Source organism: Heptranchias perlo, chromosome 29 (genome assembly GCF_035084215.1).
Source record: "Heptranchias perlo isolate sHepPer1 chromosome 29, sHepPer1.hap1, whole genome shotgun sequence".
In the NCBI taxonomy this organism is placed as follows: domain Eukaryota; kingdom Metazoa; phylum Chordata; class Chondrichthyes; order Hexanchiformes; family Hexanchidae; genus Heptranchias; species Heptranchias perlo.
Window position 1 is genome coordinate 33,232,581 of NC_090353.1, and position 23,604 is coordinate 33,256,184.

Genomic DNA, 23,604 nt, shown 5'->3' on the forward strand with positions numbered 1-23,604 from the left:
GTGGATTTCCTCCATTTTGTTTTTTTTTTGTTAAACAAGGCATGTCTACCTGTTCAGGTGGATGTTGAAGGTCCCTATAGTGCTATTCGAAGGTCAGCTCTCCCAGTGTCCTAGCCGACATTCCTCCCACAACCTTAAACAAAAAACAATATATCAGCTGGTCATTGACTGTGGGATCTTGCTGCATCCAAAATGGCTGCCACATTTGCCTACACAACAGTCAGTGCCCCTCGCACACTCGGCACAACTCGCTGTGATACTGAACCATAATGAGCAAGTTCAGTCCTTGGTCTGTGCTAAATTAGCGACAGGAGGAGGCTATTCAGCCCCTCGAGCCTGTTCCGCCATTCAATCAGATCACTGCTGATCTTTATCTTAACTCCATCTACCCACCCTGGTTCTTTTAACCCTTAATACCCTTACCCAACAAAAATCGATCAGTCTCAGTTTTTAAATTTTCGACTGACCCCCTGCGTCAACAGCTTTTCTGGGGGAGTGTGTTCCAGATTTCCATTCCCCTTTGTGTGAAGAAGTGCTTCCTGACATCATCCCTCAATGGCCTAGCTCTAATTTTAAGCTTATGTCTCCCTTGTTCTAGATTCTTAATTTCCACCCCAGGATATATCAGGTCCTGGAGATTTGTCAGTCTTCAGTCTCATTATTTTCTCCATTACCCATTTTTTTAAAAGACATAAGTCTAGTAAGTTCCTTCAGCTCTGATCAAGTAGTTGGAAGCTACTATTGACCTCAGTATTTGCCATGGAGGTAGAAGGAGGGGGTGGGGGGGCGGGGGGGAAGAGGAGGAAGAGGGAATTACTAGCTTGGCTTCCTGTTCCTGATCGCCATCCAGTGACAGGAGGTGGAAAGTGCATGTGTGTGGGCATTGGCTGAGGGGATTGGCTACAAAGACCTCTGTGCCTGCCTAGACTTGAATACGAAGAATGGGCACTTGGGTAAGGGGTACTGGAGCTAATTCAAAACTCTGCTGTGCATATCCTAACTCACCACGTCTTGTTCACCCATTGCCCCTGTCCTTCTTGACCTACATTGGCTTCCGGTCCACCAATGCCTTGATTTTGAAATTCTCATTCTCATGTTGGAATCCCTTCATGACCTCACACCTTCCGCTGTGAACTCGTTGGCGCTGTGCGCACTGTGAACTCGGCGGCACTGGTGCTGTGCGTGCCCTGAACTCGGCAGGCGTGCCTGAAAATCACTGGATCAAATTACACATTCCAGACAAAGGGTTGGGTGAGTATTTTCCTCCCACATCCTGTTGGTGGCAATGCCAGAATGTGCTACTGCCACCATAATGGTGGCAGTAGGTGCTTTGTGCATATTGGCTGTTGCGATTCCTACTTTACAATAGTGGCTACAATTCAAAAGTGCTTCATTGGTCGTGAAGCAGTTTGAGTGTTCCTGAAAGGTGCTATATAGATGCAAGTTCGTTCTTTCGTAAATATGGCCCCTTGTGCTTAAATTCTGTACATTGGCAGAAAAGCGCACTTGAATCCAATTTGTCCAAACCATTTTATGTGAACCAAATTGATGGCATTAAACAAGCTGCACCTCAGAATGGGTTTTACTTGTAACAAATGGAACAACTGAAACAGGGCAAAGGAAGAAAGAACTTGCATTCATGTAGCATGTTTCAGGATGTCCCAAAATGCTTTACAGACAATGAAATATTTTTGAAGTGCAGTCACTATTGTAATGTGGGAAACACGGCAGCCAATTTGCACACAGTAAGCTCCCACAAACAGCAATGTTGAAAATACATGTTATCCTTTTTTGAGGGCAATACCGCTAAATTCATATTTGGCATAATCTAAGCAATATTATTTTAGAATCATAGAATGGTTACAGCACAGGAGGCCGTCATTTGGTCAATCAAATGCTGGCTCTTTGTAAGAGCAATCCATTAATCGCATCCCTCTGCTCTTTCCCCGTAGCCCTGCAAATTTTTTTCCCTTCAATTATTTATCCAATTCTTTTTTGAAAGCAGTGATTGAATCTGCTTCCACCACCCTTTCAGGCAGCGCATTCCAGATCATAACTACTCGCTGCGTAAAGTTTTTCCTCATGTCGCCTTTGGCTTTTTTGCCAATCACCATAAATCTGTGTCCTCTGGTTCGCGACCCTTCTGCCAATGGGAACAGTTTCTCTTTATTTACTTTATCTAAACCCTTAATGATTTTTGAACGCTTCTATCAAATCTCCTCTCGACCTTCTCTGCTCTAAGGAGAACAACTCCAGTCTAGCCACATAACTGAAGTCCCTCATCCTTGGGTCCATTCTAGTAAATTTTTTTCTGCACCCTTCCTATGGCCTTCACATCCTTCCTAAAGTGCAGAGTCTAGAATTGGACACAATACTACAGTTGTGGCCAAACCAGTGTTTTATAAAGGTTCAACATAACTTCCTTGCTTTTGTACTCTATGCCTCTATTTATAAAACCCAGGGTCCCGTGTGTTTTTTTAACCACTTTCTCAACCTGTCCTGCCACCTTCAAAGATTTGTGCACATATACCCCAGGCCTCTGTTCCTGCACCCCCTTTAGAATTGTACCCTTTAGTTTATATTGCCTCTCAATCTTCCTGCTAAAATGTATCACTTCACACTTCTCTGCATTAAATTTCATCTGTCATGTGTCCACCCATTCCACCAGTCCGTCTGTCCTCTTCACTGTTTACTACACTTCCAAGTTTTGTGTCATCTGGAAATTTTGAAATTGTGCCCTGTACACCCAAGTCCAAGTCATTAATATATCAAAAAAAGCAGTGGTCCTAGTACCAACCCCTGGGGAGCACCATTGTATACCTTTCATCCGGTCCGAGAAACAACCGTTCACCACCACAACTCTGTTTCCTGTCATTTAGCCAATTTTGTATCCATGCTACCACTGCCCCTTTTATTCCATAGGCTTGTCAACAAAATTGAAGCCCATCATGTGGCACTATCAGTCGGCTTTTGACAGTCCATATGCATAACATCAACTGCATTGCCCTCATCAACCCTCTGTTACCTCATCAAAAAATTCAGTCAAGTTATATAAACATGATTTGCCTTTAACAAAACCATGCTGGCATTCCTTTATTAATCCACATTTGTCCAAGTGACAATAATTTTGTCCTGGATTATCATTTCTAAAAGCTTCCCGACCACCAAGGTTAAACTGACCGGCCTTTAGTTGCTGGGTTTATCCTTACACCCTTTTTTGAATAAGGGTGTAACATTTGTAATCAGGATTCTGAATAATCATAGCACCAGTTATTAAAAGCTAGCCTACCAATGAACTCAAACAGTTCTATTAGTGCACTGAAAAGTTTGAAAGCAGCAGCATCATTGAGTGTTGGAAACTTTTTTTATTTAAAAAAGAAGTGTCACTCCCAGGGAGCAAGCTCATCATATTCAGTTGTTCTGGTTGTTTTTGGCCCTGAGCATCTAAATTGCCAATAATATGTAAAATAAGGCTGTTTCAGCATATCATGCTTAGTGATGGTAGTAAATCATACGGTTTACAACTTCACTGTTTGCATTTTAAAATATTCTTGTCATTTTGAACCCATTGCTCCAGTTTGAGTGTCACACAGTCCATAACAGAATGTTCAACAGCTGCAGTTCCAGTGAATCTTCCCCATCACTGTGCTATGTCTTTAGTCTGATTCTTCTCAACAGCAACACACTGTTTCAGATCAGAACAGTTGTAATGACTACTGCATTGAGATTTTTTTTTAACAAGATGTTAACTGAGTTACCCCTTTTTGAAGCCATGCTGAGAATATATGTACAATATTTTTGAAAGTGGACTTAGTTAAATAAAACTTTGTAGAAATGCTGTTTTCAGTAGTAATTACAAAATATAATTGACCAATTGCATCATCCGCAGAGTGCTGTGGAAACTGATGCTCTGTATTCAGAATTACATATGGGGGACAGGAGAGCCAGACCATGACTTATCTAGGATAGCAATCAGTACATGTAATGGGTGTGTTGTCTTGCAGCCAAACAGCATTATCAAGTTTGCAGTTGACCTGTATTTGCATTTAATCTTGAAACATGGTTCCAGAAACTCAATTTCCTAGTTGCATTTATATTGGCCTTGTTTTCATTCAGTTTCTAGCACACTGAGCCAGGTTCTCAGGTTTAGACTGCTGTACCTGGCTCCTCCCAGCAGTAGACGTGTACACCCAGTTTTTCAGTCTCCTCAAATTCAGATTAAATCAGCACCAATATAAATGCAACCTAAGTGAGCCACAACCTCCTGAGACAGATTTTCCACAATTCAGTTTTTTGTTGTGTACTGTATATGGTTGCCCCCTCCCAACACAGCCCTCCCATCAACTGTATTGTGATACACAATGATAGTCCACTCATTGTTTCCTGGAGCCTCTCAGTATTTCTAGTTGTCGTCTTGCCTGTTTGCCTAGTGTCTTTAGAAATTACAATTAACCTGAAAAGAGACGTGCTCAGTCGCATTCCAAGGAAATGTTTTTGACAGAATATGACCCAAGTGCTGTGGGCAGGTCAGAAGATGGTAAAAAGGAGTTTATTTTTTTCTCTATTTTCTTATGTAAACTCGGACAGAGACTTGGTAGAGGGTATCACATCTGAGCCCGATCATATTCTCACCTGACATCCATGCATGCACTTTCTAGTAGAAATCCCTAGATAGCAGCGTTCCTGCTCCAAATTGCTATTTTTTTCTTTTCCCCTCATCCTTGTTTTCAGATGCCTCCATGGCTTCGCCCCTCCCTATCACGGTTACTGCCTCCAGCCTTACAACCCTCCGATCTCTGCCTTCCTCCAATTCTGGCCTCTTGCGCATCCCTGATTTTAATCGCTCCACCATTCGCGGCCGTGCCTTCAGCTGCCTAGGCCCTAAGATTTGGAATTCCCTCCCTAAACCCCTTTGCCTCTCTACCTCGCCTCCTTTAAAACGCTCCTTAAAACCTACCGCTTTGACCATGTGGCTCGTGTCAAATTTTATTAATGTTCCTGTGAAGCGCCTTGCGACGTTTTACTACACTAAAAGCGCTACATAAATGCAAGTTATTGTAACCCAATTGTAGAGGTAGTTGTCGCACTCAATTGTTACATTGGCTGAGATAAACTAAGTCAGCATGGTAATCAAACCTGGGACCTTCTGGGACATGTGATTTAGTTCTACACCATATGGTGTCTTTACACACTAGACCACACTAGTTGGGGAGGGGCAAGATTGCAAGTGATTTTTAATTTAAAACATTGTTTTAATAATTTGGCTTTGTGGGTAAATGCACTTCTTTAATGTGGTACTGAACTGTAGCACAAAAGGTCCTAGATTCTATTCCCGTACCATGCTGAGTTAGCTGGAGCAGGAGTTGGTACTCCACATTTGACCTCTGAAGGGAGGGGAGAAATCTGCTAAGCTTCCGGCTGTTGATTGCTATCCAGTGACTCCTGCTGGGAAATGTACACTTCAGGACATTCATGAAGAACAGCAATTTACATAATCCTGAAGACCAGAATCCCAACTGATATTTGTGCAAGGTCAATTGGATTTTTAATCCAAGTATGTATTCTTTTATAATTGCTCTGATTTTCCATAATGCAAATTCGTAGTCAACTATACATGAATGAACAACTGTAAACATCACTGAAAAGATCAACCTCACTTTCTCCCCATTCGACCCCCCCCCCCCCCCCCACCCAAGTTTCTACACGTAGGGACTTGAAATTCCTGTCATGCTTGGAATTGTCCTTTTACGTTGAACTCTATTTTTAAATTTTATGAATTAAAGTTTATTTTCAAATATATTAAAATTTGCAATATTAAAAGTCCGTGTCAAAGAACCCTTTGGTCTGCCTGACACCTGTTGGTTTTCCAGCTGAAGGAGCTGTCCACTGACCGTGCCAGTCGGCAATAGTGTCAAGGTCCAGGGGCACGTGCTGCAGGACGCACTGAAGCGAGGTGCGGCCTAAGCAAAGGCTTTATGGGGAAAGGCCACCCCACTTTGTATTGTACAGAATGTATTAGAAGATATGTACTGTTTTGAATTGTAATAATGGGATCATAGTGTGTAATGGTTTGAACTGCATTGCTTGGAATTGTAGCCTTTTATGTTGAACTGATCTTTTAAATTTTATGAAATAAAGTATATTTTGAAACATAAAAGATTGACAGGTAAACAATAGTTTTTGACTAAAAATCCTGATAAGTGAAATTAATTTGGTCAGTTCAATCTTAGCCTAGAATGGCCCATTGTTAGTAATAAGTTGGCAATTTCATTGAAAGAGGACATAAAGTAGAAGCACTGCCCAGCTGAACACTAAACTATTCAGATTTGATTCCTAGTCTATGCTGAGGTAGCTAATCTCAGCTGAGACAGCAGTCAGGGGACTACAATTTGTTTCTGTGCCATGAGCTCGGGAGCAGCTTAGGTTGCCAATTCACTAATCACTGACTTGCTGAAAAGTGCTCATGTAAGGAGGTCAGGTGAGAACCGGATAAGGCTTGGCTGTAAATTTACATCAGTACACCCCCTCGCCATGATTTAAAAAGCCTGCTGACATTCACTTATCTAGGCTCACGAGAGGAATGTCTACTTGAGCATGGTACCAGAAGACTAACGGCTGTGAAACTGTATCCTACTAGGAGTTGGCACCTTCAGGAAGGCAGGAAAGGATTTTTTTTTGGGGGGTGGAGGGGGAGGAAGAGGAAGAAGAAGAAAACATCCTGGGAACTATGAATTTTTTTAAAATCCAGAAATTGTTTATTTTAAGTGGAATATGGTTGCAATGCAAACTATAATCAACACCAGCTATTTTGGAACCAGATGCACAGTAACATACACCTTCCAAACTGCTATGTAAAAGAAGCTAATAATAGCAAAAACAGGAAGTGTCACTATCAGATTATCTGATGCATCTGCTACTGTTCTCAGTATCCCCAACTGTACAAATGTACAAAAATCACATTCTGCATAATGACTGTAGTTACCCTGATGGACCAATTGGTAAATGTACTGACCAGTGTGGAACTGAGCTATACTGACCAGGAAATTTCAAGTTCAGTCCCTGGTCTGTGTTGAGCCATAGCTGATCATAGCCAAGAGTGCTACAATTAGTCTTCGCTTTGATGCCATCTATGACAGAAAAGCCTACTGATGTTCACTAATGTAAGAAGTCTTACAACACCAGGTTATAGTCCAACAGCTTTATTTGAATTCACAAGCTTGTGATTTCAAATAAAGCTGTTGGACTATAACCTGGTGTTATAAGACTCCTTACATTTGTCCACCCCAGTCTCCACATCGATGTTCACTCAGGCTGTAACATGAAGAATGGCTACTTGGACAAGGTACTGGAGGGTTGCTGATGCCTGTGGGACTATACCCTAAATTCAGTCAGCACTTTCGGAAGGGAGAAAGTTGGATAGAAAATTGTGCTTACAATTACATTTTTCTTTGGTTTTTAAAATGAGCTCTGGCATAGCAACTTCATTATTTTATTTCCAGCATTTATATTGTTAATGGACACAAAATGCTCAGTTTGGTAGCTGGAATTCTCTTGACTGGTTGATCAGGCTAAACGAGCAATGGAACAGTAAAACTGCGTGGTTGGAACATGCTGACGAAACGTTGTGGTGGGGATTGCCTTGTGGGCAGCAGAGGCGGGTCTGTGGAGTGGGAACCTCCTTGTTTGGGCATGCGCGCTGCATGTTGTAGGTGTTTCCTTTGGTATTGAGCTTAATGTCATGGCTTGAGGGGGAAAAGTATCAATTATAACAGTTGATTAGGAAACCAAATCCTGCACTATCCATTTTTGTTTGTTTTTTGCTACTGTTACTCATTAATAAAATGCAACATATTATAAGGGATATTTTAAGATGTGACCTCTTGCAATATTGTTCATGAGCTTGAGCTGACTACCAGGATTTCTGCAAAAGTAGCCAACTCAGCCAATTTTTAAAAAAATCTTTTTTTCCCCCCTGGCCCTGCCTCTGGTTTCATCAACAGAATCTTGCTTGGGGGTAATTGCTGCAATTATCCTGTGTCCTTCTACTTCATGGATGTTTAATTTTTCATTGACCTTTTTAATTCAACCTCAAACCAATTTGTTTTTATGAAGCGTTTTGAGTAGAGATTGGATTTTGGGAATGAAAGTATTTATTCTGGTGATTATGGTCAGATCATTACCGAGCATACCAGAATGTATTTTTAAGGGAAATTGTAGGCAGATACCAGAGTCTAATTGTGAGCGGGACTAAAAAGGACTGCCAGGAAGTGTGTCCCCGTTCAATCTTTCATGACTCCAGTAAGGTAGATGATGGGACATTAAGGAAAACTGAAGTGCACCATTAGTCTTGCATTTAACCATTTCAGAGAAGCAGACACACAGACAATACATAAGCAAAGGGATCCTCTTTAGACTGCCTGCTGTGTAGTACTTAATTGTGATTGGTCTCTTCATTAAAGAGGAATCCTAGCAAAGCTATGATCATTTGTGCTCTGTAAAAATCATCAGATGGGATTGGTGCAAAGGAGAATCATCCTGTACCCCCTCCCATTAGGAGACTGTATAAATGGAGTATAAGTGTGCAACATTTGCAATTTTAGAAAATGTTAGACTAAGAACCAGTAAATTAAAATTTACCACAAATGGCATTTTGGAACATTTTCTAAAATGTTCCAAAATGCCATTTTGGGATTCAGGATGTTGGTTTGTTCACTTTTTGCTCCATTGAAAGGTTAATTGTCATTGGTTGTAAATGTGCCTCTGGCTGGTTAAATGTCAGTTTAAAACAAAGTACAGTGTCACTAACTGCTTTTGAAAATGTATATTTTTTTTTCTAAAATTTTATTTGCTGGGATTCAGGTCCTAGGCACACTCTGAAAACTCACTCAAATATTCAGTCTTCATGGGTTGGCCTAAATAGACAGTGAATGTTTTCGGTCTGTTCGACCTTGGGGGACATTACAGCCTGACTAGGTTTTTACCTGGTGTCATATTGGCACAGTTTATAGAAGGGATAGTGATGACTAAAATGGTTCATTTTTCCCTCCCTTGTCCACGACTCCTGAAGCTAATTGTAGGACCGAGTGTCACTCTATCAATTAGCAAACTCAGCATAGACGTGGAATGTTTTGAGGGCATTGACATCTTCAAGAACTCTCACTAAGTGAATAAACGCGCTGACTTACTTGCATCAGATAATCATACAGACCAGGAAAATCCTGGATTTAATCCCTGATCTGTACTGAGTCAGCTGATTTCAGGGTGGCAGTGGGGCACTACAATTGACCTGAATGTTGCCAGACAGGAGAGGGCAATTGTGCCCAAATTGGGATAAAATGTTGATTGCGTTTGATTGTGGTGGCCTTTGGCCATATAATCTGCTGTTCGCTGTACAAACTGATGCATGAAGAATGTGCATTTGAGTACTATCATTGCCAGTAGAACCATATCCTAATTTATTATTGATGCTTTACAGGGGGAGAGGTATGAGAGGAGAACAAAGGGGAAAAAATGATATTTGTACTAATGATTTGTGGTAAATTTACTGTTTAATTTAAATTAAACTAACAGCACCTAGAGCATCCTTTGTTTGCACTACACCAGTTTCCTCTGCAGAATGTTTTAAATCAAATATCTTTGCATGTCTAAGAAAACTATTGCATCCCTCAGAGGGTTAATAATCATCACAGTGCAGCCTCCATGCTTCCCCTGCATCATCATCTGACGCGTATGTGAATCTGCTTTTCTGTAAAGAAATGTACTAAAGAAACCCCAGACCTTAACCTTTCCTGTGCAAAGGCTTGATGTATCATTGTATGTGATGAGTGTTGGTGTGATTCACTGCTGTCTTTTCACTTGGGCTATACACCAGCCAGCTACTATACACCATGTGCCAGTAGAACTAGAGCTTAGATGTAGGTTGATTAACATCGCCTCATTGTGTAGGTGGTGTGAAGCAGCGTGGGCGGGTTCCCTCTGCTTAAAGGCCGCATCTGATGCAGCGACTGCGTCATTTCATTTACATAACGTGCTCGTCATGGGAGGTGGAGTGACGGTGCCTTCACTGATGTCAGTTCGGAAACCTTTTCAAAAAAAACTACCCACAGACACACTGATTCGTAAATACAGTATCAATCAGGAAAATGAAGGTGGGGAAACCTATAGTAGAGATAGTTTCATTTTTTTTAAACCGTAGTAAACGCAGCTTTTATTTGGCTTGCTAAGCTAACGGTTGCTTTGTCATTTCAATGTTGTGCAGATCAAGAATGCATTTAGTCTGGTAGCCAGGTAATACAAATGAAAAGAATACATGTTCAATTTTTCCCAGTATTCATTCGCAAATTTTGAACATTCCTTTTTAAGGGTAGTTGTCGTAAAAACATGATATTTACCATAATGGAGGTTTTTGCATATTGTGTACGATCTTGTGTACGAAAAAAGAGACGGTACACCTTTGTGGTTTGTACCATGAAAATTGCACTCATTAAGTGGAATATTGTCATTAGTACCCTTCTCCCCTTCTGGATTTCTCCCCTCTTCCCCTCTCAAAGCAGTAATCATGATGGGCACTGTCTAATGCTTCGCTCAAGTGCCCATTTTTTGAGTTTTGTCAAGCTTTCCAATCATAGATGGCATCACAGCCCAACCCGATCTTGTCCTTGCCTGACATGAGCACTTTCCAATAGGGGTTACTGTCACCAGGTTCTGGAGGAAAAAATAAATTGGCAGGATTTCCTCTCCTGATTTGTTATCCAGTAACCAGTTATAATGCCCCAACTCATTGAACTTGTGTTGCACTGAGGTACAGTAATTAATCCTAGGGCCTGTAAGGCTTGTAAATTTGGTGCATTTACTCACTCGGCTGTTGGAGCAGCCCTCATCAGACACCCTATTTAACTGTGGATTACGTGTGCAGCAGCAAACTTGTCGGATTGTGAGTGGGTGTAGTTGAACTGTGTTTCATCGGTGTTTAACCTATTGTGTTATTCCAATGTCGGGTGCTGCAAAGAGCAGGTCAAATCATTTTTAAATCTAGCACAAGAACTGCAGAGGTGCAAAATTTTATTTTGTATTTTCAGGTGTCACGTTATGCAGCCATGGCTTCAGGGAAATGTATTCCACAAGTTTGCATCCATAGTCTATATTAATTAGTCTCTGCTGAGTTTTAACACTTCTGTTAAAAGGGGTATGAAACAAAAGCAAGCATTTAGTTCCTGCTTCCTCGATTTATCATGCACCCTTCAGTATTTTTGCGTTAAGCCCTTCATTAGCACAGAGACTTAGATTTTCTGATTGGTGTTATATTAACACAGGCATCAATCCATTTAAAATAAATTAGTGAACACCGACATCAAGATACCAATCAGAAAATCATGTCAAATTGCATATTGAAGAAAATTTGAATAATCTACAAGTACAATGGGCTCGATTTTCGGACCTCCGAGCCGGTGGGTTCGTGGCGGGGAGGGCTCTGAAAATCGGGGATTCAGACCCGCCCACTTCCGGGTTTGCCAGTGACGCGCTTACATGCGCGCGCAGCCCCCGCATGCGGGACTCCCGCCGGCAATTAAAGCCATTAGGATGCCACTTAAACTAATTAAGTAGATACTTCAGGTCATTAGCAGACCTGATTGACATGATATTTTAGGAGGGGTGAGATTTTCAACTCAACTGAGACTGTTTCCCATACTGGGAGAAACACTCCCAGTTGAAATGGACGTGTTGCAGCTATCAGCCTGTGGCAGCTGCAAAGGTCCATTTGACAGGGGTGGGAGACCCTCACTTTGGACAAAGTTTGGCCTCCACCACCCTCCTCCTAACAATAAAATCCACAAACTTGGTGTGCAGACACATTTTACCTACCTTGCGGACCCCCTCAAACGTACATCTTCCGGATGGGGGTCGCCGTAGCTGCCGTCATGACCTCCTCTGATGCTCAGTGTCACTCGACATGTAGTCGTGCACATCTGCAGCCTCCTTCATACCGAGCTGCTCCCGGCTGGCTCGAGCACCATCTTCTTACCTGTCGCTGTCAGTCACCACTGCCCTCAACAATTTCTCCTTCGCATCCTTCCAGGGTGCCACCGGGGACATCGCCGACGTCCCTGTCATCTGCACAAAAGAGCCCTGCAAATACACCTACACCCACTCTGCAGTGACACAATGAGTGGCATCAGTTGTGGGTCTTCATAGTGATCCTCAGGAAAGGGCGTTATTGCACAAACCAGAAAAGATTTGCAAAGATGTGGCAGTAGTGATGACAATATAATATGTAATGTGAGTTGATCAGAAATCAAATATAAGTTTTTAACAAAAAAACATACAAACCCTCAAACACCCTTGTGCATTCTCTTAATGCTCACGACACGTTTGCCTTACGCTTCCTACTGCACATATGTGATGTATGCTCTGTGGCTGCAGCACAGGTAGTGGCAGGTTGAGTGAGGCTGACTGTGAAAGAGATGCATTGGAGGGCGAGTATATGAGAGCCATGAGATTGTATGAGGGTTGGGTTGAGTGGCAGTGGTGGGATGAGTACTGGCGAGGTAGGTAAGTGAGGATGAGCTTTGAGTGGGTGTGAGGAGTGATGTGATAGCGTAGTGTTGGCAGTGCAGAAGGAGATGTGGGGTGGGGGCGGTGATGTGGCAGACTGAGTGTAGGGGAATGAGTAAGTGTACTCACTTCGGCTGACCTACTTAGGTCATTGAAGCACCTCCTGCACTCTGCAGGTGCGCGATATGTTGGTGGTGCAGGTGACCTCCTCTGCCACCTCAAGCTAGGCCTCCCTGGTGGCAGAGGCAGGCCACTTCCACCTATCTGCCGGGGAGAAGATCTCTGTCCTCCCCCTACTCCTCGCCCCATCCAGTAAGACCTGGAGTGAGTCATCATTAAACCTGGGAGCAGCCTTTCCCCTGGGCTGCTCCATGCTGTAATTTTGCATATTTTCTGCAGCATCAGTCAGTGGAGGACTGCCCCTTTAAATAGGGCTCCTCCAGCTGACAACCTATGATGCGGCTGCGCAGTCCGCCCGCTGCCAACCTGCCTCCCTCCTATTATCTGGCCCATTGACATGCAAATCATCCTAGATTTATGCACTTGTATTACATCGCTGCCACCAGAAGAGAGAAGAACCACCTCAAAAGGTGACCTTCATCAGCTCCACCAGGGGAATCAGTTGGCAGCAAATGTAGTTTGCCACATGCCACTTTTTCACTGATTTTCATAAATCACAGTTTTTACATTGTTGACCTGTATGGACCTTCTCTAACCATTGGGAAGGTTTGGAGCCAGAAATGAAAAGTGCAAGTAGTTTTGCCACAGGTGCTTTGGAAACCATCCCACAATGGGATGCAGCAGTGCCAACATGCCACAAAATCACTGCTTGAACTAGTTATAAAAACTATCAAATGTTTTTTTTAAAAAAATTCTAGTGCACCATGCAGTTAATTTACATAAAATGTGCATTTCTAATACTGTACCACTGTGAAACCCGTACAATTCTTTAGTACAAGGTTTGATTCAAATTTGTTTTAAAATCCGCTTTAGTCTAGTTTGTGTTCCAGTGCACAATGCCAGTGTGGTAAGATTTGGGTCTGTTTACAATGGCAGGACTAGGGTTTGTCATTCTCAATCCCAAGTCTTTTACTTCAAGCATATCATAAGATGGAAATAGCATAGCTTGCAATTTAGAGGAAGAAATGTTGGGAGAGATCAAGAACTGCAAGAATGAGAAAGGAGGAGCCTGAAGAAAAGGTGCATGCAAGAATGGAACAACTTTTCGGGGGTGGGGGGCTGGTGGTGGTGCAGAAGAGAGAAAGAGACTGAACAGCCAACTGAATGAGTCACTTGACAGATTTGCTTGAGGGAAATGTTCTAGTGAAGTTCCTGGAAGACCAGTTTTTTTTAAAAGCAATAAACCAAACATACTAGATGTAAATAGCACTTGTTTATTGCTGTTTATAAGCCATTATGCAAAATTTATATTATGGATCAGCATTGTGTAGAAAATTTTGAATTGAATTTACCTTTCCTTAGTTTTGTTCGGATTGCTTGATTGTGAGTGATTATTTTTATTTTTCCTTGCTGGTATTATTTCTAGGAATTTGCATAAGGATTTACAAATTAATGAATGGGAGCAAAAGTTAGTGACTCGTAGACCGAATTAAGTTCATTGTAAAGGTGCCACTTGTTATATCTCTATACAGTACTGACCAAAAGGTCCCTGGTTTGATTCCAAATGTCTACGGAGTTCACTGATGTCATCTGGGGCAACAGTGGAGTGCTACAATTGGCTTTAGTGCTCCTGGGTTAGGCAGGAGAAGAATAAGTGTGGGTTCCTGCTCTTGCTGTTGGTAAGCTGTGCTGAAAAGTATATGCATGCGTTCTGGATGAGGACAGGATTGGGCTTGGCAGTGATGCCCTCCATGGTCTAGGTTTACATATGGGATATGGCCCCTCATCCAAGGCCATTCTCTATCAAGACCAGAGGGGAGAAATAAAAACATTTATTGATGGACAAGACGCCACCAATTTACAAACTAGTATCCATCAATCAACCTCTCCTCCTACAAATTTGCTATGGCTTGTACAGAATTTCTAATTTTATGGCTAACTGTCTTGAAGCAAGGATCAAGTCATAACATGCTGTGTATTTACGGGTGCTGAGTGAAGGAAAATATTTTTGTTAAAAATCTCCTGAGTCTTCGAACTCCTGTGCTGTGAACACATTAATCTACTGATTTGTATACAAAAAACGGTCTAAATTCAGAAGGAAATTAAGCAAAAAAGAAATTAGTATTTCTTTATGTTCAACACAGCTGCATCAGTGGAAAGGCATTGTATTATAATTTTGTTTGCTTATCATACTTCAATTTCTATAATTGTAAAAGGTCTACAAGAGTAATATTACCCAGTAAATTTACATTTAATGACACTGTTCTAGACTTGTACAAACACAATTCCAAGCAGTGTTTTTAACCTTGCACGACACTTAAATGATGAAGGATTCTGAGAACATATCTGTTTAAATGTTACACAATTTCTAAGTCAACACATGCAGGGTGGGGGAAGTGCAAAATTGCAGTTACTGTATTAAAAAGCTCATTATCTTTTGTCTTGAATTAAGGAAGGCATCAAAAACAGCATGGAAGCCATTTTGTGGCAAGTCACAACCTGAAAACCATTGTCTATTTTCCTATTTGGGGGGAAAAAAGAAAAATAACATTTTGTATACTGAAATATAATGTTATTCAGCCCCAAAATCATTGTTGCCTAATGCACATGTATTTTGTGCTGTGGGTGATGTCAAAAGACTGCATGCTTGCTACACTTTGGAATAGTAAGGTGTAGGTTTGCATCTGATTCCAACAGTGTCTAGATTGCAGTACAATTGTAGTATCAAACTGGGCTGGGATTCCCTCCCCCACCGCAAAGATCAAATAGTTTGCTGCACATTCGATCAACAAGGTAGCTGCTGAGGGCAGCTGATACCCATGGAACTGAACCCCAAAACTGAATCAATGTCTTTGGGGAGGGAGGGGGAAAATTGGTGACGAGGGGCTGTTTTCTCCACACTCCTTCTGTAGCTGCTGACCTTTATGCACCACGGTTCTACAGGTTACAGCAACAGCTTACATAGTACCTTTTATGTAAGTAGTTATTCTTCATGTGTGAGTGTTGATGCGCTATTCACCTATGTAGAACATTATAGTTGAGCTAAAATCTGTTCTCATCCAAAGTCTGGATGAGAACAGATTTTAGCTCAACTATAATGTGCTCACTGGATAATGATCATGCACAAAAAAAACCTTATTTAGGTCAATTGGATACACCAAATGCAGCTTTGGCTGAGATCAACGAACATTGCAGACATGGAATCAAGCCTAGGAACTTCTAGTATTACACTTGCCTTCACCCACGAGGCCATCAGTGAAGCTTGCCCCACATCTGCAATATCAGAGGAAGGATATGGTTGAGAGAATACAGGGCTGGTGAATATTGCAGAGGTAGGGAGCAAGGCCATGGAGAGATTGATAGAAGAGGACAAGGGTTTTGAATTTGATTCATTGGAGAATGGAGATCCACTGTGGGCCAGACAGATGCCAGACCATAACCCCATTTGCCTTGCCCCATCTCTTTTTTTCCTCCACCCCCCCGCCCCCACTCATCTTTGAAAGCCCCCTTAATCCCTACTTCGGTCTTCATCTAGTGCTTCTAACCTTTCTCCCACTGCTGTTTAGTGTCTGACTATTTTTGCCTCTGTGAAGCACTTTGTGATGTTTTAGATTATTTCTAAAGATGCTATGAGTGCAAATTGTTGCAACAATAAAGATTGGATTGCTTATCTTTACAAGTGCAGCCAATGTTTGCAGTTGACTCCTCATTTGTAATGTACAAGCCATCGTTTGTGTATGTACAGATCCACAGGTGTGACTTTGCTTCCTGAAGTGGTGGTGAGTAGCACTTCTGCCAGCGGTAATTTTTCATCTTAATTTTCCATTTGGTTTCAGCCTTTCTCCGTTCCCTTGCCCACTCTCTCTCATTTCTGGGTCTTTGTGGTGCCGTATCCTGTATCATGGAGACTTGGGGAAGAGGGACTTAAGATTTTAGGCGGGGTGGGGGAAGTACTATTGATCCATTGTGCAATCTTTTACATGGTGCTGCCACCTTGAACAAGTGTTCCCTTTAACCATGACTAGTGATATGCATGTGCAGCAATAGTTTTTCTTTACAAAAGTGCACTTTTGCAGTTATTGAGAATAGATTCTGCAGAACACGAAACATTTTGCAGAACTTTAGCCTCGGAAGAGGCTGGGGAGGGGCCATTTCCATAGTAATATTATAGTAGAGAAGTGTTTGTTCATACAATTATCTGTCTAAAATTTCCAGTAAACTGCTTAACACCATCCAAACAATGCTACATTCTTCACATTCCTAAATTGTTCCTTGCTGTGAATAATTGTTATCAAAACTGAGTTCAAAGGGCAGAACAGTTAAACATTAAATCAACATGTGGTTTGACATTTGGATAGAATCTCTCTGCTCTTTCTATTTATGCTACATGCATATTACGTGTAGCCCTCTACACAGAACTGCAAACTAAATAACATTCAAATCCAGATGAAGTCTTTATTATATGTGATATAAGGGTGTAAGTTAATAAAATTGGATATTATTTCCAACAATCAATGCATAAGGCAAAAATCTCCTCCCCATTCTCCTGTAAGCATTCAAACGTAAAGAGCTGCATTGATGTCCGATTGCCAGTGCTTAAAAATAATTTTGGCTTTTTGTAATGAGTTGATTTTCAGTCTATGAATTATTTTCATAATGGTTTCAAGCATGACCATTAATGAGTTGTGCACCAAAGTGAAGAATTTCTCAAAGTTTTGTTAAATGTTTTTTCCCCTCAATTTTCCTTGAGGTGCTAATGTATGCAGGGTACAATTATATATGTGTCAGCTACCTTTCAGTGCCTTGCCAAGTGTTTGTTCTTCTGTGTGAGCCTAAATAGTGTGTTGGCATGCTATTATATCATGGAGGACATCGCAACAGAGCTTGACCCTGAACTCATTTGATGTTCACATGGACACTTTCTCAGCAGGGGACAGTGGATAGCAATCTTTTTCTTTATATAATGTTCCCTGTCTCTAGCCCAGGGGTCCGAGGCCAATTGTAGTGCCCCAACTGTTGTTTTGCATGAAATCAGCCGACTGCACAGGCCAAAGATCAAACCCAGGACTTCATGGTCTGTGTCCTAGCACTGCTATACACTGGAAAATACCTGAACTCATTCAGCCCTTGGGGGAAGCACCTAAACTCTATAGTTTAGGAATGCCAGGATTTGTTGCATTCTTGTCTCACAATCCCAAATAAGAAACATCAAATATTAGTTGCAGTATATTTAAAACTTCTGTTGACAGCTAATAATTTCACTTCAGCTTTGCTGTCTAGGATTTCCAGAATGTACTGTACACAACAAAAATAACCTGAAACAGCTGTAAGTATAATTCTGGTAGAGCTCCTGTTTCCTCCATCAAAATTGTCATGTGATAAAACCTTAAGTTACTGCACAGATTATGAAACTGGTGATCTTAATACTATAGTTTACCATTTCTACATACAAAACAACATGAATTACTGAGACCCCTTTATAGTACAGTACCGCCACAACTGGCAAAGTGAATGAGATAGAGCTGATGCTTTTCAAGGTGCTGAGAATCATCTCTTGTTTTCCCTGATGCCTTCGGAAGGATCAGCACCCTTGTTGGCAAATGTAAATACTGCAAACACCAATGGTTGCCATGTTTTTCAGTCAGTGATTTTCCCTTTCACTTTTGGATACAGACTTTCCGAATCACTGGGAAAATTTAATTCCAATTCGTTACTTTCAGACAACTGTGCATGGCACTATTGCACATATTGCTGCTAGTGCTGTGAAATCCATTCCACAGTATAAACAGAGTAGATTCCACAGCACAAGGATGTCAAAGGTATTTCAGAATCATTCCTACTTGAAGTGGTTCTTTAGTATAAAGAGGTTTAAGATTCACATCTTTCAAATCCAAATCAGACAAAGGGAATGAAAGATCCCACTCTCTTGTAGCCACTTTATTGTGTTTAGTTCATTTATTTGCTACAGCCCTCATTCATTTTGCACAACTGTAACAAAGATGAATCTGGTGTCGGCCCCAGACCAGGGGTTGCAATAGGAATTATGTCTTTAGTAGCAAATAAGTTTGTTAAAGTATTAATCCAGTTGCTGGTAAGCATTCATCCACATCAGAATTCTTCAGATCTGGAAGTTTATTGTTTTTAAATTTGAAACTCTAATAAATTTCAGTGCTGAAAATCAAGTGGCATTTTCCTGTGAGAACTTAATTAACCTACAAGGCATTACAGTGCTGATCGTCTTATGCACTTATAGCCAGAACGCACTCACGTCTGTACGGTGTATGGCAAAAGTTCAGTCTCTTGAAGTGAGATCAGCTGCTCTTACATCAAAGACATGAAATAATATATGTACCTTGCAAAATAAAGAAAATGTGCAGCAGGATTATGAAATAAAATAAAACAACAATGCAATTATCTTGTGTATAATTGATTTTCAATTACATCACTGTAGTTTTTAAAATAAAATTTACAAATTTTGCTCCCCCAAACTTCCTCATACCCCCATGATGTCTGCTGGTTGAATCCTTCCTTGGCCAAATACCGTTTCATACTGCACAAATGCATTACGTTGCACATCTGCTGATTGGAGCTGTGTTTTTTGCAGGGAAGGACTAGGTTTTGATGGTTTTCCCATTTCTTGCTTCATTGTCCCCATCCCCCACTTTGAGACTTGTTCCATTTCTATTAGGCAAACTATCTGTGCTCAAACTCACTGGTTGGGGATGATGGTCAAACCTAGGACCCCAGCATGGCAGTTTCAGCATTCTACCCCTCCTGCCCCTATTTCAATAATTAATGAGGTGGAAGGATACCCTTTTGAGATTTTATTTCTCTTTTGCTTTTCCTTTGAATTTCAGCTTGTAAGGACGGCTGTAGTTGAAAAAGGTGATCCTCCACAACTGCCTCAGGTAAGTAGGGATGAACAATAAATGCAGCCTTGCCAATGTCACCCACATTTAGTGAATAAAAATGCTTAGTGAGGCACAAGCAGGCAGCCCAAAGTTGCTCACCTGCTAAACTGCCATGGGGGAATCGCATACACATGTGCATCTTGCCATTCCATGATGAAGCACAATAGAGGGTGAAATTGAAAGGGGTAGAAAATAACTTGAACTAGAAGATCAAAATATTTGCAAGACTAATTTTAGGTAGCATTCAGCTCAAATTATGACTGCACAGGTGAAAATTAGCAGTATAAGATCAACGATGATTTTGGCCTCATCTTTTTTCTCTTTCTTTCCTCCAGCCCTACAACGACTTCCTTCCTTCCTCCTCTTTCTCCCCCCCCCCCCCCCCCCCCCCCCCCCCCCCCGATCTTTCCATTCTTCTGACTCTGGCCTTTTGACCATTTTCCATGCCCCACCATTTGCTGCCGTGCCCTCAGTCGCCTAGGCCTTATGCCCTGTTATTACCTGCCTAAGCCCCTACACCTCGCCACCTCCCTCTCCTCCTTTAAAACCCTACTCCTCTTTGGCTAAGTTTTCCAGTGCGGCCGCCTTTGGCTTAGTGCCCATTTATTTCTGATTCCGCCTCTGCGTTAAATGTGCTATTTAAATGCAAGTTGTATGCATAGTGGATCCTCAAACAGCGTATCTAGTTCGGGCTGACTTCTCCCTCCAGCAACTTGCCCCTTCAGCACAGGAACAACCCATCAGCCCGAAGCCCCAAGAAGTAGCAGGACAATAGTAGTCTCTCACCCTCTTTGTGTGGTGCACCCTGACTTCGGCTGTTAGTAACCCATCAACTATTCTTTGATAGTTTACTGGCTTAGGCTAACAGAAGTGCTTATATTGCTAATGCTGCCACCTCTGCTTGCCGCCACTCCTCAGGCTCGCTGGATGCTTTTTGTGGCTGGAATCCTGGCCACTATAATGTTTAGGATGTATAGTTTAAAATTACTCCAGATGCGTTCTAAGTGCTACGAGTGCTTTTTAAAAAGTGAACAGCAGAGCAAATGGCCAGAAGGGGAAAGTTGAAGTGGGGGAGAGGGGAGTCGGCTAAAGGCAAGGAGCAAGGAAGAGGGTGGGGTGGGTGGGTGGGGAAGAAGGACATGGAAATAGTGAGGAAGGGGAGGACCACAAGTGAGGATGGAGAGGTGATGAGGGAAGATCGGAGACGAGCAAATCAGTGAAGGTGGCAATAGGCAGCAATGAGGGGATGGGAGGAGGAAGGGAGAAGTGGGAGAGGAAAAGGCAAGTGAGGCAACAGTGAGGGGAAAAGAGGAAAATGGTAAGGGGCTACAATGAAGGAAAGGGTGAAGAAACAAAAGGGTGAGGGAAGGTGGAGAAAGCAGGGGAAGAGAATAGGAGAAGTGAAAGGGTGAAGGAAATGCAAGAGCTGGAGAGGCATGGGGAGCGCTGGTGGTAAGACACTCATCCAGAAATGAACAAATGGGACATGGTAGTTTGTGACCAGGATGATGCTCTGCAAATGATGGAGATAGGAGCAAGTGGGGTAAAGAAATGAGAAAGAAGAGAGAGAACCACCAACACAAAGTTGAGACACCGTACCCAAAGACTTACCATGAACAATGCCAGGAGTGATCTATGTTGTTTAAGAAATACTGATTGAATAAATTTTATGGTGGTTTGGGAATTTTACCTAACTGAGGGCAATGAGGGACAACTTTGCAGAATTTTGTCAAAGATGGGATAGGGATGTAGGTGAGAGACGTTCAGACATGGGGGAGGGAGATAGAGAATTTCAGACAGCCAGTGTTCAGACTCTGTAAGAAAGAATTCAGACACTTGAAGGTACTGAGATGTACACGTGAGAGCAAGCAAGCAAGACAGGGAAAAAAATCAGATTCTAGGAAAGAGACGACTTCAGACCGAGGGAGTGGAGTAGAGAGATGCACAGACACATTAGGTGGGAGAGCCTGAGAGAAAGTTGTAGAGAGAGAGAGGAATTTTCAGCCAAAGTGATAGAGACAGAACCACAGACTGAAAAAAAAGAGTTAGAGACAAGAGCCATAAATATGCACAAGGATAAGGATTGGATTTGGCTATTTCCAGCCATGGATGAACTTGTCACATGAGTGGAGCTGCCCATGAAGATAGTAGTTTTTCTCCAGAGCTTCAAGATTTTGCTCCAATAAAATTAGGTGTGCCCAGCCCCATACACTGTTTATTACTCGTAACACCAGGCAGCAGCAAATAAACAACTGCTCAGAATGAGGAAAGTTTGTCATACTATCTCATAGGAAGGAGCTTAGGCCCTGGCATGGGGAGAGTTTGGGTTGGTTTTCATTTATTTTCAGGATGTGGTGGATACCAGCAAGGGCAATTTTATTGCCCAACCTGACGACTGAATGGCTTGCTCCATCACCTTAGGACATTAAGAGTCAACCACATAGTATGGGACTGCAATCACGGACCGGATAGGGGTGGCGAGTTCTGTTCCCCGAAGGACATTGGATTTTTACAACAATCTGGTAGCTTTCGTAGTTCCTCTTCCTAACGCTAGCTCATACATTACCAGATTTATCGAATTAAGTTTCATAACTGGCCATGGTGGGATTGTAGTCTATTGGCATAACGACTACACTAGCTACAATCTCCTAGGAGCACAAAATTAGCTATTGGATAAACTCATGGGGATAAGTTGCTATAGTTGCGCTGTGATAGTCTTGGGCAAGTGTGGTCTCATGGAGCTTGCTTGATTGCTTTAGGAAGTCTGTGAATAATTTCGTAGAATTTTTCCTAAATTGATCAAGTTTTTCTTTTTTCTTCTCCTGGAAGATAGTATGGTTAGAGGGTGGGTAAATGATGTATGATGTTGTGCCATTGTCTGGATAGAGTAAGAACGTAAGAAATAGGAGCAGGAGTAGGCCATACGGTGGGCTTGATGGTCTTTTCTTGCCCTTATTTATATATTTACATATGTTTGTATGTGATTAAAGCCAATCATTGTTTAATGTTTCTCAAGCAGCTAACAGGCTGCTTAACCAATATAAATGATAAAGTTTGTTAATCCAAATGTGGGTTATGCAGTCATAGTTTTAAAAAAGGACTCATTGCAAGGAGAAGAAATCATAGTTTACTAAACAAATGCTGCAAGTCCTAGTGAACTCTGTTACGAATCATCACAAGGACTTCTTTTTGACAGTCAAATTGGAAAGAACCACTAGGAAGAATGTTAGAAATAAGATAAGTTACACAACTTAAAGAACACAAAGATGTATGTACATTAAGTTGTAGTATACAAAACTGGTATAGTGACAAAAACATTAACAATGTAGCAGATATTGTATTAGGAATAGGAATGCAAATACAGGGTTATGCAAATTACATTCATCAAGCTATGATGGGAGAGAGTATGTGCTGCAGGAAATTTCCATAGACCAAACCACCATTCATCAATTCCCCATTGCCCTTGTGTTTAATTGGGGGGGCACAGGGTAGAACAGATAGAGACCCCCACACCATAAACCAGTAACACTATGAGCAACCTGTTGTTAACATCTTCAAGAAGGAGAACTTTGACGGCAGTGGCTGTGCATTTGAGATTGAAGGACAGTGCAAAATTTGTGGTATACATGATATTCTAATATGTCTAAAGGCAATGACTATGTCAGCATGCATAATATGGCATGTAATAACAATATAGTGCCCATATGGGTAAATGTGTCTATTTACTGATGTACTGCCTGCTCTCTTCATAGAGCAAGGTGAACAGTCATCTTGCAGCTGAATTCAAAAAGCAGTACCAGCCATCACAACCCATATTTGAAGTAGTTACCATCACATATACATATGCTTCGGAGAAGTAGATATTCTGGGGAATCGTAAGGTGAGGCACTTAGCATTGGTGAGGAAGGGGTAGCAGTAATGATTGAGGGTCTTGTGGTGCAGGAAGGAGATCTGCAGCGATTGCCCCATCTGAGTTATATTGGAATACAGACCTTTTGTGGATCTGCTTTGTAACAGAGGC

The 23,604-nt window shown here is 41.7% G+C and overlaps 1 protein-coding gene across 31 annotated transcripts in view; it reads left to right on the forward strand.

Moving 5' to 3' along the window:
* The window catches only part of LOC137299590 (guanine nucleotide-binding protein G(I)/G(S)/G(O) subunit gamma-7), a 250,750-nt gene that overhangs the window by 58,041 nt on the left and 169,105 nt on the right, over positions 1–23,604 (forward strand). For 13 of the 31 annotated variants that reach the window (XR_010957935.1, XR_010957939.1, XR_010957942.1 and 10 more), the window contains one exon: positions 19,530–19,580. The exons of the other annotated variants lie outside the window; for them this stretch is intronic. Coding sequence is in view for 4 of the 13 variants with exons in the window: in XM_067968446.1 (XP_067824547.1) it covers positions 19,530–19,580 (51 nt within the window). In the remaining 9 variants the exon portion in view is untranslated. The remainder of the gene's footprint in view (positions 1–19,529; positions 19,581–23,604) is intronic. 31 annotated transcript variants of the gene reach the window in all.